At 42.8% G+C, this 16,034-nt stretch overlaps 1 protein-coding gene across 3 annotated transcripts in view; it reads right to left on the bottom strand.

The window, feature by feature from the left end:
- LOC124996533 (splicing factor SWAP) overlaps positions 1–16,034 on the bottom strand; it is a 50,125-nt gene that overhangs the window by 13,793 nt on the left and 20,298 nt on the right. For all 3 annotated transcript variants that reach the window (XM_047569657.1, XM_047569658.1, XM_047569659.1), the window contains 6 exons: positions 13,584–13,653; positions 12,355–12,458; positions 12,121–12,250; positions 7,880–8,076; positions 2,995–3,443; positions 1,912–2,043 (listed from right to left, as the gene is read on the bottom strand). In XM_047569657.1, coding sequence (XP_047425613.1) covers positions 1,912–2,043; positions 2,995–3,443; positions 7,880–8,076; positions 12,121–12,250; positions 12,355–12,458; positions 13,584–13,653 — 1,082 coding nt within the window. The remainder of the gene's footprint in view (positions 1–1,911; positions 2,044–2,994; positions 3,444–7,879; positions 8,077–12,120; positions 12,251–12,354; positions 12,459–13,583; positions 13,654–16,034) is intronic.

Below are 16,034 nucleotides of genomic sequence, written 5' to 3'. Positions count from 1 at the left end.
AAACAGACTGTCCTTCTACTTACACTACAGGCCAATAGTTTGGAAGCAACATCAAATTTGTACAAAAAGGATAGTTTCATTGGTTTACTTTGCACCAACCCTAACCCTTACTGATCAGAGGACATCTGTACTATAATTATCAGGTCTTTCTTCATAGTAACCTCCTCTGGCTTTGACAACATCATGACATATACGGGGGATTTTTGGCCAAAGCCAAAGAGTTAAAGTAAATAATGAAACTTTTTCATTTTTTTTTTTTTTACTTTTGCCATGAAGTTATGACTCTTTCAAATGTTCTCGACCCTAAAACTAAGCTCTTCTTCTTTTCTGTTGCTGACATTTATTCACCTTTGGTCTGGTAACATTAATGTACACTTCAAGATAAACTGAGGAAAATATCATAAAAGCAAAGTGTGATCATGTAGTAAATACATCCCAGAATACATGGAACGTGGCTTCTTTTTTAAAGAAAGACATTGTGAACAGAAACTCCAAGTTAATTCCAAACTTCTGGCCTGTAGCGTACGTCTCTTCACTGGCTCCCTGTTGCATTAAGGAACCAGTTTCGAATTCTCACTCTTTCTCACAAAGCAATCCTCAGCCATGCACTCAGGCCATGTGGCTGATCTCCTCCACCTCCACCTATTCATCTCGGTGACTTAGGTCACACATGCTAAATTCACTGCCCACCAAGGACCCGAGGTGACTGAGCTTTTGTGGCACCAGGACTGCGGAGCGCTCTGCCTGCACCCCTAAGGTTTGCAGATTCTGTACAATGTGTTAAAAGGCAGAGAAGACGTGTCTGTTTATACGGCTGCTTGGGTAATCTGTGCGGGCCAGATCTGCTTCTCATGTTTATGCAATTCGCCACCGCTTTAAATTATTATTTTTTTTGCTTTATTCCGTTGTTATAATTCTATTAACATATAAAACACCATATAAATAAATTCCACTTATTTTACTTAAGCTCGCTTCAGACTACAGTAATATTAAAATCCTGCCTGATTTTGAAACCATGTTGCCTGACCCAGTTCAGGAAAGACTTAAGAGATATTTTTCCCCTCTAATCTCAAACATGGACCCGCCACCGGAATTTAAAGTAATTGCTCGACGCACGGCACATGCTATTATTTAGATTGTCGCGGCAGATACGGGCGAATTCGCATGATCTTGTGGGGAAACGGGGGACAAGAACTTGCTGAGAACGTTCAGCTGCTCATGTTTCTCTTGTCCAGATTTTGAGCGCCAAATATCAAATGCGTGCGATATTAATCTCGGAGGTTTAACGGCAGATCCGTAAAACACCTTATTAAAACCTAATCTGGGTTAAAGTGAACCTCAGTACCAAACAAGAACCTGACCTGATTTCTGGGGGAGGTGAATTTTGGGGATAAATCGGCCGAAATCTCTTCCGGTCTTTGCATGTTTACACGACTTAAACAAGAAAGAAGATGCCAGACCGTAGATGTTTTTATTTTTTCAGTCAGGTCCCGGAGTTTTATGGCTTTGAAGAATGTGAGCAGTGTACTTACTATTCCCATGTGGCTGATTTGTTTTTAATGATTTAAAACGATGTAAATGCAAATGTTACATCTCAGTCATTTGAATATATTACCTTAATCTCTAGGTACTGCTTAAAAGTGAGTCAAGTGTTTGCCTGTTCAAATATGCTGAGGAAGTACACACAATTTCCATGTGCTTTTTTTTTTTTTTTTAAACACATGACTGTTTATTCAGCAAAACACTCAGCACTTTTCAATTATCGCTCATTTGGGGTTCAAGTTACATAATAAAACTTAAATACACAACAGAACAAGGTACAGTAGATGCGTACAAGCTGTGAAATAAGCACAGCTGTGCGCTAAGATCCATGACTTTTCCTCTTGCCCGCAGACCTGCGGCTGGATTTACCTGGATCGTGAATGTCCCTTGGGCAAACCGGAGCTGCTGCTGGGATGATGGCGTTCCCGCTCTCTCTCCTCACGCCTCCTTTCTGATGAGGGCCCCCTCCTGTCCCTTCTCCCTGGGGAGTGGGAACGGGATCTGGCAAGCAAACAAACAACAACAACCCAAAAAACATGAGACGGGAAGAAGCCATTAAAGCCATTAAATTGAAGAAGATGCATTTTAAAATGAATATGAGGAGTAGATGAGGCAAAGAGCGATAAAACAATGGCAAAATATAAAGGGAGCACTCAGGATGAAGGCGGCATGACTGAAAACTGTGACAGGTTGATTAGGCTCTGAGCAAGATTTTCACTTATTTTTAAATACCTGAAAGTGGCTAAAAATCGCATTAAAGAAATGAAACCCAATCTAAATGGTGTGCAACCGGGCCACAGAATAAAAACCAGCCCAGAGTTCAGCTCATTATAGAAATGATATCATATGGACTCTCGAAATGGAATTACTAGCCTGAAAAGAAAACAGTATTAAATATTTATGGACAGTGGAAAAGATTAATTTCTCTGCATAAATGGTGGGGCTGAAATGGTTTTGTCCCCCTGGCTAGTATGCAGAACATGCGTGTCACTTACAAGCATAAAGTAGCAAAGCTAGAGAAGAAAAGTACACTCCGTTTCTAAAAGTCAAGCGAGAACCGTGATAATACTAGGAACGCGGCCGACTATGCGTCTTTCCTGTATTTCCCTAGAGTGCTGTGGAGCTTCATCCTGTTCAGGTGTTTAATAGTTAGTCCAGGCAGCAAGGCAGCATAAAAAACAATAAAAACACAAGAATAAAATAACTATAATAAAACTATTCCTTCTACTGTGCCTGTAGTCACCAAAAAAAAAGAGAAGCCAATAAAGGAGTGGACGTCTGCAGCTTGTTTTGTCTCACTGCAAACAGAATGCAGGCCACCGCTAGAATATAATATTACGTTTCAAGGGTGTAACTAATTATAGGACTGTGAATCCAGCCGTACAGTGAGTTTTTTTTTTCTAGCGACAGAGGAAAAGGGGTCCATGACTAGTTCCATGGAGTGGAACTTACCGGCTCCTGTGGGACCTCCTGTAGGCACTGGGAAGGGAGTATCTGCTCTTCGATTTTGATTTTGATCTCGACCTCGATCTCGACCGCCTCTTGTGTTTCTTCTTCTTTTTCTCTTTGTCTCTACCTTTGTTCCTGTCTCTGTCTCTGTGTCTGTCTCGATCTCTGTCTCTGTCTCTATCCCTGTCTCTGTCTCTATCTCTGTCTCTGTCTCTATCCCTGTCTCTGTCTCTATCCCTGTCTCTGTCTCGATCCCGATCCCGATCCCGATCCCTGTGCGCTCCCTTGGAGGTAGCGTGAGAGGACGACGAGCTGGATGGGGCGTCCCTGCTGCGATGGGCCCCATGGTTCTGGTTCTCCGCGGTGAGCCTCTGATCCTGAAGATACACGGGCGGTGCGGGGGACGCTTGAGGAGGCGCCTGATCGGACAGAACCGAAAGGGCCTCTTGCAGCTAGACGGAGAGGTGGATTAAAGGAGGAGAGAGGAAAAAGAAATATTAGTGCTACAGGCATAGCTTTTTATTTTTGACTGTTCTCCTTTTGCTTTAAAATCAGACAGAAAGAACACATGGATGAGATTAAATGTTCACTCGTCCTTTCACTGAATTGCCAAATGCATGATACCCACGGAGTAGGGATGTCGTAGTATTGACAATAATCATGGTATTAAAAAATGAAATTTCAATATCATGTTAAAAATGAGCATATGATAATATTGTGAAAGTGATCCAGACCCACTACTGTTACTTTGAGTGTAATGCATCTCCTAAAAGAGAGAAAACGACATGAATAAAGTTAAAGATGCATGTCCTGGATGTCGTCATTATTATTTACATTTTTGCTGATATCGTGATAATACCGTTATCGTGATATTTTTTGTCCACGATAATCGCGAAGTGAAAGTAAGATATCGTGACAGCCCTACTGTGGACACATGCGGCAATTCAATATGAAAGCCTGTCTTCTTAAAGACAGATTTATTCATGCTACATCCCATCGTTGTCAGTGTTACATATTTGTATTAGTTGAGGAACTTCTTGTCCTGTATTGGAAAATATAAAATATAATTTAGCATGCAATACGCGAAAGTGTCATACTTAATATTTAATATCTGTGCAGTATCAAACAGAATAAAAGGTTGGTACATTAACAAAAAGCAAAGCAAGGGGAAATACAAAAGAGTTTTTCTTTTCCTTTTTAAAAGGAGGTACTATAAATAGTTACAGAACAAGCACTCGAAGGGGCATGGCATGGTAACCAACTGGCTCAAGTCAAAAGTCTCTTGCTCTCTTGGGAAATTATTACAACTCTGCTTTAACAAAGCGGGAAGAAGAAAAAAGAAATCCATACTCAGCTGATTAAAAGATGGTGCAAGCTACACAACACGGTGCAGCCCTATGGCTACACACTGAGTTACAACTGTCAGCTGCAAAGTGCCTCTAATTACCCCAATGCGAGTCTGCCTGCTCATTTAAGATTGGCCTGCTGCTGGATTCATGCTGAAAAATAACATGGCTCCAGTCCATCGGTGGATTAAACACGGCGGTAAATCTTCCAAGGTCAGATTTTATCTGCCAGGGTTAGGACTCAGGTCTTAGACGGCTCCCGCAGCCACCGATGTCACATATGTATGCACTCCTCGTATCTATACGGGCGTCTGGATAAAGTTATACATTAAACTAATTTTACTTTATATGCTAATATTAGCAAAGTGACATGAGTCCCTCTCTTGACAAGTAATGGACATTAGTGCACAAAGCAAACATCTGTCTGCGCCATACTAGCTGTAGTAAACGTTTCTCTCCTAGTCCAGAATGATAAAAGGGATGTTCAATCTCTCCAATCCCAAAGCCACCCACCTCTCACCCATCTGCTAAAACCTGTAAGAAATGGGTGGAGCACAAAACTAGAGGGGGAAATAGAGAGGGAAAGACAAAAGGAAAGGAACAGGAGAATGCGCCCATGACAAACAACAATAAACATATATACAATATCTAGGTCAGGCGTGTGGTTTAAGGGAAAGATAATGACGGGGTCTGGTTTGAAAATTAGCACCGACACCTGGGAGGCTTATTCCAACACCAGGCACAGGAAATCTCTCACACCTGTTCTAGTAAGATACAGAACTTCAGAGAGTAAGAGGTGCGTCACCAAAAAAAAAAAAAAAAAAAACTACAGTCCCAGGAGAGGAGAAGAGAGATTACTTTCCCTTTTGACGAGTCTAGTCATACAAAAAAAAAAGACATCATAAAAGTAACTGGGTGGCAAATACGTCTAATTAAAGATGGCAATTAAACGAGAAACCGCGTGAGAGACACATTCCTCGTGCTAATAATGGCGGCTGATTAAGTCCTGAACTGCACGTTTTAAAATCCACCACCGACAACTGAAGACGTGACCCGTCATGTCTGAATGAAACTCTAACAAACATTTACACCGTCTCAGTGACAAGAACATCAGACTAACAACAAAAAGAAGAAGCTAGCGACGTCCCGAAGGGTTTGAAGACGGTAGATGTGCGTCAATCTAACAGCATGTTGGTCTGCACCATGTTCATCTGCTCAGGATGAGCCGCAGTGTCAAAGGAAACAGAATCACACCACCAACAGACGGACTAACAGATGATGAGCGTTGCGCGAAAATCTACACAGACACGGGATCATCATTTGCAGCCGTCCTCAGACCTACTGGATGCCGAGTTCTCTGATGCTCCAAAAATACATCTGATCTTCCCCGACTTGCTCCAAATTCAGGTAAAATTTCTTCAAAGCGCCTCTTCGACTGAACAAAAAATCAAGACGCAGGCTTGCGCGGTGCTACTTATCCAACATCAGCTTTAATCAAGCCTTAGAATTAGCCGGCGCATTCTTTGGGACCCCGAAAACCTATTCACCCGAAAAATTATACATCGCAGCTCTTGTGAGTCTCTTCTTAACAGGAATGTTCAATCTCTGCCTGCTAGTGTTGATTAGATTTGAACACGCGGTCCCTTGAAGAGTGGACGTCCGACAAAGTACACGATCTCCAACTCCTGCTACACTCAACTGCGACATCCATTTACCGGTCGCCAGGCCAAGGACGTGAGTGTTGGTTGTTTCTCCACGTACGTGCTCTGATGGTCACTGCAGAAGTCGACAAACATCTGGAAAAATAAATGAGCGTCGGCGCAGCAGTGGCAGGACCCTGCCCACTGCCACCTGGCCTGACAGGCGCCGGGCCAGCTCGCCACGTATCAGTCGGGGGAACATGAGGAGCTGACGTGCGACATCCATCACAGACAGACAGGCAATCTACACATCAAATGGCCACCGGCTCTTATTTACACTATAAAGTATTCCTCGCCTCCTTATTATGACAGACAAAAGGCTCGTAAAATGTGCGTTATTGCAACACCTTGGTGAAACTTCACAAAAGGAGATTTTTAAAGCAGATACAGTGCTATTATCTGGAGGGCAGCGAGCCAGACAACAGGCAAGAAAAGAAGTTTCCTATAATTGAGTTTGCAGTTTTATTAGGAGACTCGCTGGGTGATGTGGTGGTTGGCGTTCTATTTTATGATATTATTACACTCGTCAAAGTTGTCTTCTGACTGTGGGGGGAAGAAAAAAAAGTTTCCCACTTCATGTAAGTGCTCGAAACTTATTCTAAAGTGGGTGGTACGTGTCTAAGTACCGTCCACATGAATGCCAGATGAATGGCGTGCCGTCTGTCACAAGATGGTCAGTGTTACTCACTGCACCTGTCGGTGGCTTTAATGTTGCGGCTGATCAGCGTAACGCCGTGCTAAGATTGAATTCTAAGTGCACGACAAAGACAGGACAACACTGTATGCCATCTGATGTCTCAATGTCTAAAATACTACTCTAGTGTAGGGAGGGAGGATGTTTACATACGGGATACATACTCCAACTGTACAAAATATTATAATATTTATATTCTAGCAACCAAACCTGCATGATTTTACAAGACTGATGTTTCAATCGTGATGGGAAAAAATGTCACTATTCTTTCTTACTTATTCTTACTCGTGCATTTGGGGTTTTTCTCATAATACAAAACCTGGTTTAAGACTGGCTGGAAAGATATACATGCAACTGTCAGGGTAAAGTCTGTATGTATTTTAGTTCAATATTTGTTTTATACTGTCCATACTGTGGACAGTGCTCATCCCAACTTTGTCAAAAACTGAAATGACATATATTGGCTACACGTTAAGTTGGATGTTAAGGAATAAATAAGAAGCAACCCAAGTCTAAAGACCATGATGAGAACTGATGATCTAGCAACCATTTTCTCTGTTCTATAATACTGATTTGATTGAACAGTTTGGGAATCAGACACACAACCTTTCCACCAATACCGATGTCTATTCAACATTTAATACGTAGGCTGCAGAGAGCTTAGGCATCTCAGGCCTATCCTTTAGGCTCTGAGAGGAAACGATATCAGCAGGAATGGATGTGGCATGAAAAAAACTATGATATTAAATGATGATTTAATATAACCAAGATGATTTCCCCTTTGACACGACGCCCCAAACTGCAATCACAAACAGCCCAGTTTGGTACTGTCTCAGCATCACATAAACTACTCATTAGTAGCGGAGTCTGTGAGTTATGCACCTATTAACTTTTAAAATGAAGCAGAAATCTGGTCATGGGGATTAATGGGATCACTTCTACGTCGCATCCATTCTCATTACATGTCCACTCTATTTACACCGTTACGGACCTGTGTAACTCGCTGGTGTGAACGAGTCACCTGATGTTGTGTTTCAGGGAAACTTGGGATCTGTTCGCTTGTGGTTTCGGCATTTAGCCTTGATCTCAGCAAGAACGGTTAGTGTTCTGGTCTAATTGTCATCTACCTTCACCAACCCGTGACGTACCTCAAACTGGGAACACGACTCCAGCTCGGCTCTTTTGGCATCCGGTTCTCCAGAGAGCGGGTTGCGGAGGGTCTGTAGGAAGAGTGCTGCCTTCCTTTTCCTCTCCGCCTGTAGCTGTTTCTCCTTGGACTCCTTAGATGCCTGGGCCAGCTTCTCCCTGGCTGCAGCTGCTAGACGATCCTCCAGTTTCTGCTTGGCTGAGGGCGGGGAGACGAGTGGGTACACACAAGGGAGACGGTTGTACTTTTAGTCTCTTATTTTGTTTTTACCACAGATAAGGGAAAAAAAAAACTTGCTAAATGGTGGATTTGCTCCCTCTGATTGTAAAGTGAGAGGAAATCAAACCTTGTTCCCGTTCACAAGCAAATTGTCTTTGGAGAGACGGGAAGGAGAGCGAGAAAATATGGAGAAAAGATAGACAGGAAGACGTAAGGAAGGCCGTGTAAGAAAATAAATCAGACAGGACGAAAAGTGGAAAAAAACAAGCAAGAACAAAAAGATGATGGGATTTTATCCTCTCTTGCTGACACATTTAACTAAGGTGATGTCTGGCATTTTGCTGAGTTTCCAACTGCTGTGAATTCACAAAGTTCTTGCTCTAAGAGGCAAGTCCTGACTAAGTCTCTGGTGATACATAATTTGATGCAATTCAAAGTTTATACAGGAAAGGTAGACAAAGTAGGAGAGAGCATGTGGGTGGAGAGGAGCAGACAGACATCTGAATGACAATGGGAGTGGGGGGAAAAAATGCACAGTTTGAAAGATGAGGAAAGAGGAAGAAGTGGCAGACGGGCAGAGAGTAGATAGGCAGGGAGAATGTAACGGGGCGCAGAGAGCAACGGCATGAGCGAGAAAGAGAAAAGTATAAAGCAAATGCTTGCGGAAAACAAGTTGTTTAAGTTATGCAACTGCTGGGGCTCCTGTTATCACTTTGGGGGTTAAAAATAGGCCGGCTGCCGAGGCACATCATATTTGAATGCAGGGAGCAACAAGCAAGTGAAGCACAATCCATCTCCTGGTCCGGTCTTACACTACTGTATTTATAGATTAATGTGCCTGAACAAGGAATAGCAGTTGTGCGAAAATGGTAAATTACTAAATTAAATAACGAGTCTAAAAATTGCGTTGCCATAGTCACGGTTTCAGCCACTTATCAAGCAAAACATTCTCCAGGTTCAACCTCTTTCAAGTTGGTTGTTTTTATCAGTTTCACATTACTTAACACCGTAGGTGTCCAACTGGGGGGAGGGGGTCGCAAAATCTTTGGTTGATTAGACATTTTTTATATATTTTTTAATTTTTACCCACAAACGAAAGGAACTTCAAAAGCTCATATAAAAGGGAGTAGTATGTTCATCACAAATGTCACATTTCAACACAGCTTTCACACTGTTATCTGCCCCAAAAATACGGCAGCCACATAAACCAGACGAGCCCTACATGAGAGAACAGTATCTGCATTAATATTATCCGAACGGAATCTCGACGCAGATTTAAAAGATGCAATTTTAGATACCATAGGGTCTTTTAAGTCTTCTGCCGTCACTCTTAAACATGCACATTGACTGGGAAATGACTGCACTTATGTACTTATCCCTAGCCACCGTGTTAAGTGTGAGGGGCTGTTTTCCAGTCCGGCAATACGGATTAGTGTTGTGCTGCCCGCCAGCCACCGATTCTCCTGCTATCTGATCGAGTTAGGTCCGCTGACTGACAGCTACTTTGCAGCACGGCAAAGCCAATTCAGTCAGCTTTTTATTAGGCTCTTCCAGCCTCTTTCTCTGGCCGCCTGTCAACTCCAAAAGAGGCCATTACACTCGGAGGCTGTTCCGCTGAACCTAAACGGGACCTGTCAACCTCCTTGATAGGGAAAAGAAGAACATTTGTCGTCGACTTTCTGTCCGTCCGTCCGTCCATCTATCTTTTCAGGCTCTATTTCACAGCTGTCTATAAGGTCTGAGGGAGATTATTACGCTTTCACTCCGTCCCTTTTCGGTCTTGTGAACTGTTGAAATCCGTGTCTTTGAAGACCCACGCCGTCTCTGGGGAGTTTGGCCAAACAGCCGAAGCCCCTTCAAACTTCGCAGCACAAAAACGACTGTTAAACTGCTAAGTATAAATTTTGCACTATGCTGCTTGGTTTTATTTCGCGTTGTTAAAGAAATTTCACAGCGCTGAATGTGGTTCTTTACAAGAGATTCTCAAACTTGGAAGATTTAAATACAACTCACTAAAAAAAAAAATAATCTAATAAAACTGCCAAGCTTGTCACAATCTCCTGAACTGTAGACTTATTTGAGCTGACCACACCACTTTGAATAAATGTAGGAAGTGTCTCCATTCAAACGTAGATAAAAAGCTTGATGAAACGGGCAGAAGTGCCACGTTCCCTTCTGTGTTTTCACCTCTGCCGTTTGAGGTTTGACCAATGAATTCATCTTGTTGCCTCCCTTCTTCTTAGTGTTCCTTGCAATAACATTATTGTTGAACGAAGAGGTTCTCTCAGACTGTTGGTTGTTTGCATTGCTAGTGGCGTCTGTTGAGGTCTTAAAACTCCAAGGTGGTCTTTACACATCAACATCTTGCTCCTCAGCAGTCCAGCGTGTGGTGGTAATGTGGAGGACTATACGACATGCTATAGCCATCGGTACATGGTAAAGCGTAATATTACTTCTAACAGCAGCCAGCATTGTGTGTTAGTGGTTATTTTTTTTTGCTTTTGGCTGGTTTTGTCTGTTTGTGCTGCTTTCTTTTTGTTCTTTTCGTGTTGGGCTGTGGTGGTCGGCAGGGATCGGTAGAGAAAGAGCGGAGAAGGAGGTTAAGGCCGGGGGTGACATCTGCGCTCATGGGGAAGGAAAGTCTTTGGCAAGATGGACGAACTGTCTCTGCTTGCTGGGACCAGAGGGAGGTGGCCGTGAGCATTGTTTGGGTTTTGTGGCGACCTGGCTGTGTGCGACCTTCCCGGACCACAGTGCATCTGTGCCCAGCTTTGGGACTCTACGGGCAGATGGAGACATGCTCCTATGTGTCGGAGTTTACGTCCCTCCCTCAGTGGACAAGCTACCTGACATTATCCACACCACTGTTGCCATGCAACAGTCCAAACAACCGGATCACCTGTTTTGCCAACAAGGTTTGTAAATTTCTTCAATGATAATGATAATTATTTACATGTTTTGCTTACACTGTGTGCCATTTTATATTACTAGATAATACTTTTATTTTAAACTTATTTTCTCCTTCTTTTTACTTGTGGTTTTAAGAGTCTTTCTTTTATGTGCAACTGAGCTACTGCGACCAAGTAATTTCCCTTGTGGATCATTAAAGTCGGTCTAAGTCTAAAGTTGCTCTAATACTATTCTTTGGCATTTGTTAATTCTATGGCTTCAGAATTAAGAAATGTAGCTTTCGCGGAGGGAGCAGGCGTGTCAGCAGTCGACTTGTCATTATCACAGCAGTCATTGGTAGCAAGCAATTTCTGCAGACGTGGCATGATTGTAATTTCGGGAAATGGCAGTAGAAATTTGTGCCGTGTTACACCTTTGTTAGAGACAGTTTATTTCTCTGGTTAACAAGCTAGGTCAAATCTCGGCCCTTTCTGCACTAGCTTTCAGTAAAACACTATTATTATCAACCCTCCACCATCTGTGGTGTTAACCTGATATTATTTATGATTTCTGAGGCACATGAACCTAATAGAATATGAAAATCATTGAGGCATTACTTTAGTTTGAAAGACTGTTATCTAATATCCACCACCAAACAAATGAGAGACAAAAACAGAGAGAATACATACATCTCTGTTACGCCTTTGGGAGAGATAAATAGGGCCGTTTACTGTACTACATTGCTTGTCTCTCACTGCTGGGTACAGAGATGTTGAGAGAATTCATAATTCAGATTCAGTGGATTTATTCTTTTTTTTTCTTTCCAACCTTCCCCAAAAACAACATAATGCCAGCAGGTGTGAAAGAGATGTCTTGTAACCAAGCCGCCTATTTGCCAACAGTGAAAAAAAAAAAAAATGTGTTTTAGCAGGTCCACAGCAAATCACCACGAAGCTGAGAAATTCACCATCAGGCTCTATTTTAACATCTTGTCAGGGACTCAAGAAGAATGAGGCTGATGTTAGTTTCAGTGCAGGATTGTCTTCAAATGAAGTTAATTAACTTGTTCTTACATACACCCCCCCAAGAAATATATATTTTTTTTCTACAATTTTTAAATTATTATAATGTTACCTTGTTTTGCTTCCAACTCTTCCAAACTGAGGGTGGGTTTCTTCTCTTCTGGGGCGCTGGTGGCAGAGGGCTCCCTGTCCACCGTCTCAGCTCCCCCCATCACGGCTTCCAGCCCCTGCTCTTCTAACAGCTTCAAGCAAATGCATATGAAAAAGTGTTTTTACACGTTCAAGAATCACAATCAAAACACTGGATCTACAGCATGTGCAGCGACTAAACAAAGCTGAACCAGACCTTGTCCTCGTCCGAGTCATCATCCAGTCGAACCCTGTTCTTCTCCAGTGGCAGCATGTCATTTTCCTTTGCCTTGATGGCAAAACAGATGGGGGCAAACGAGGCTGTAATGTCACAGGGACAGAAGATTAAACTGCCGCCGAGAGAGATGATTGAGGAGAAACAGGTAAGAAAGTGCATTGTGGTATCAAGGAGTGAAAAGAAAATTGTATGAGAGGTAGAAATGGACTGATATGGATTTTTTTTAGGGTCGATACTGATTGTTTTTACATCAGCCTTGGCCGGTGGCTGATATGTGCTGCCCATTTTGCTGAACCAATATTTTTAGCTGATACAGAGCAAAAGCATTTTCCAGCTTCCAGCAACATGCAGTCTTCTAGTGGGGGAGGGGCAATGTATGGGCTGCACAGGTCTGCAGTATCTCCAGCAGCACAGGGTTGCCCGAGGATGCGTCTGTAAACCTTGCCAGGAACAGATATATATGCCGGTACCAGTAGAAAGCACAAATATCGGCCAGCCAATATATATGGGTCGATCTCTAATGAGGAGTATGAGAAAAGTTCGGGACAAGGTAGAAAGTGGAGGCTGCAAGAAGGATCGGAATGGAATGGACAAAGCGATAACAAAAAGATAGATGAACAGAACGGAAGAAGTGTCAAAAGGAAATGAGGAACACACAACAAAAGAAAGAAAAGAGAGTTTACAAAACAAGAGTCACAGACACAGTCATTTCTATTGTATTATGAAGCGTCTCTCCTCTAAAAGAGACCAGCTCCCTGAAGAAGTAACCTTTATAAGACCCTTACGGTTATTGTGGCGGGCTGGATACTTACACACTCCTCTGACAAGTCATTTCTTTTCCTCGGCCTGTTCTGCGATCTGTCGCATTCCCACAGCCTGCGCGAGTGCACGCCTTCATTTGCATACATGTGCATGTTTACGACTCCCGCCAGCGTAGTGGCAAGCAGACCCTTTCATCTTTGCACACACATTTGTGGTCTGATATCGCCAAATGAAATTGCCAGCATAAATACCAGCAGGCGGCTGTGCATAAACTCCAACATACGGCACCCGCTCGCACACACACTACAGCAAACACACTCGTGTAGACTCATATACACATAATGCCCCAAAGGCTTTGCATCTCATTTAATAAAGGAATGAACTAAAGAATAGGAAGCGCCACTGCGGCCTGTGTGTTTGTGCATTTGCTCGTGTCAGTGTCGTACCTTTTGTCAGCTTGGAATCCATGGCCGACTTGTCAGACTGAAGCTCGTCACAATCGTCCACTGTCCCACTCTAGATGAAGGAGAATACGAGGACAGAACAAGATCAGCTTCAAAATCTGGTTCTTAAACATGTTGTAGAGGCCACACAACACGCTGCAGTGAATCCAAATTATGTGAAAACCAGGACAACTTTGACAAGAGACAGATGGTGCCGAGAATGAGATTTCACAGAAACCTGCACGCCTTCTTTCTTTTTTTTTTCTTTTTTGCACGATGTTCTTTTTATGGCGGACTGGACGTACGGAAGCAGCACGTGAGAGAAGTTGGTGTTTTTTTTAATAGAAACATCGCGAAAAGCCTCACATCCGTCTCCTGTCACTTCTTGCAAAAAACCTAATTAAATTGGAAGGGTAGCTGAAAACACAGAACACCTCCAAGGGTTCGCGGTGCTTCTTCACTGTGTAAAATTGTTAATGGATGGACGTGACATGTTAGAACGAGTCCCTCCTTTCCACTGGTTTCCAACAAACCTAAAAACTAAAACAGTTTCATTTAATCATTATAATTACTCATTTGCGGGGTTGCATCCACAGCTGAGGTTAGACGTCTCCCTACTGCGCTACAGTGGATGTTTCCGCAGAGAAACCAACAGCGCCCATGGAGAACAGAACATTACGTCTCTGGCCTAATGTTCTGTTCTTCGCCACCATTATATTTCTATAGTGGAGGCTGGATACCATTAACAAAAGCGGACGGCTCTTTAGAATCGGGTTAGTCTGATGAGACAATTTTTTTTTTTCTACAGAGAACTACAGCCGCAGCGCCGTAATGGAGGGTAAGGAAGAGGCAAGTATTAAAGTGTGTGCAGCGTTAGTCTTTTAAGTCTCGTCCACAACAAATGATTGGCAGCTCCTTCCTTCTCTCGCACATCGACACCTCTCCTCACAGAAAAACACCATTTACTGAATGCGCGCCGGTGTCTGAATTCAGTTTGATGTAGCACACTGAAGGAAGACACAGTTATTGTGGTCACTAAATTAAATTATCAGCAACACAAAGCTCGCTATTTAGCGATGCATTCATTTTTACAAATGAAGTACGCCGGTGTTCAATCAGTAACTAATTTGCGTCCCGGCCCATTTTTCTATTAATTGTCTGAGCTCAACTCATCATAACAGGACGTTCTGTATCTGAAACTGCAATTAACACGGAGCTTTGTTCACATTCATTCAATCAAAAGGCATTTTTCTGTGAGAATCTGTTAAAACTTAAGTGATGAAGTACATACCGGCGTTAAGGGAAGTGTGGAGGTGACTAGTAACATCATTATGTAAACCGTGTATGAACAGGACTGACTCATTTAACTTTTACTTGTTCCATCTTGCTTCTCACTCAATTTCCTTGTCACTCCCATAAACTTATCCGTCTGCTGCTCCTCACATCAACAAAGTATCCCCACAAAGCCCTTATAGCTAGCTGCTGTGCAGGAGCGAGATAACCAGAAACCCCTCTGTAGTAATACCTGCGGACCAAGTGCTCTTAGGTGCCATCCCAAATATAAACTACTGATGGGATGAGATGGAAAAGTGGTGATGAAGGCAGCGCCACAGGAGAGAAACGTAACCTCGTGAGATACGTTTTATCACGTTTGAAGAACGCTTCAAAGGCAACTTCCTACTATTCAGCTGGAGCTGAACGCTGCTTTCAACAGCGAGAGCACTTTACGGAGGCCCCCGGAGAGCAAAACTCCAAATAAAAACTCACAGGAGAAGAAGCAGGACGAAACACTCTGAACCACTATGGGAAGATCTTCGTTGATCGCGCTCACATTTAAACTGTGAGCACCAACAGTCCTTGGATGGATTAATTCACACATGACAGCTCAGAGGGTAATAATTCTTCCTTTGCTTGCAGAAAACTATAAGTGAGTTAGGTCGTTCAAGGGAAAAGGTGAGCTTTCATATGGGCTTAAATTGAAGAACGTGTCCTGAGAATGAAAACTGAACCATTGTTGGCCTTTTTGATTGGTCCACCAACCAGAGGCCTGGCTTCCTATGTTACTGTTGCTAGGTTATAGACCCATCTTAGTCTTATTCCCCTCAGAAAACACTGAAAGTCTGTAGACTCGGGAGCATTAAACCTTAAAAACTAAACGTACATAAAACAGGTGAATAGACAAGTATGTCAAAGTTAGCACGTTAGCGGTCTCGCCTCCACGTTACCTAGGGTTGAGGTGATAAAAGGAAGTAGACTGATTGGTGGTCTGAAAATTTCTCTTATTTTATCTTTATTTTTACTTGTGGTTTTTAAGTGTTTCTTTTATGTGCAACTGAACTCCTGTGGCCAAGCCATTTCCCTCGCGGATCATTAAAGTCTGCCCAAGTCTACGTCCAGCCATTAGACTTGATGCGTCAGAATGACTTAATTGTGGATAATCTGACAGCAGAGTGA

The sequence above is a fragment of the Mugil cephalus genome, chromosome 19 (genome assembly GCF_022458985.1).
Source record: "Mugil cephalus isolate CIBA_MC_2020 chromosome 19, CIBA_Mcephalus_1.1, whole genome shotgun sequence".
NCBI classification, from domain to species: domain Eukaryota; kingdom Metazoa; phylum Chordata; class Actinopteri; order Mugiliformes; family Mugilidae; genus Mugil; species Mugil cephalus.
The sequence above is the reverse complement of the archived record's forward strand: the minus strand, read 5'-3'. Positions and strand labels throughout refer to the sequence as shown.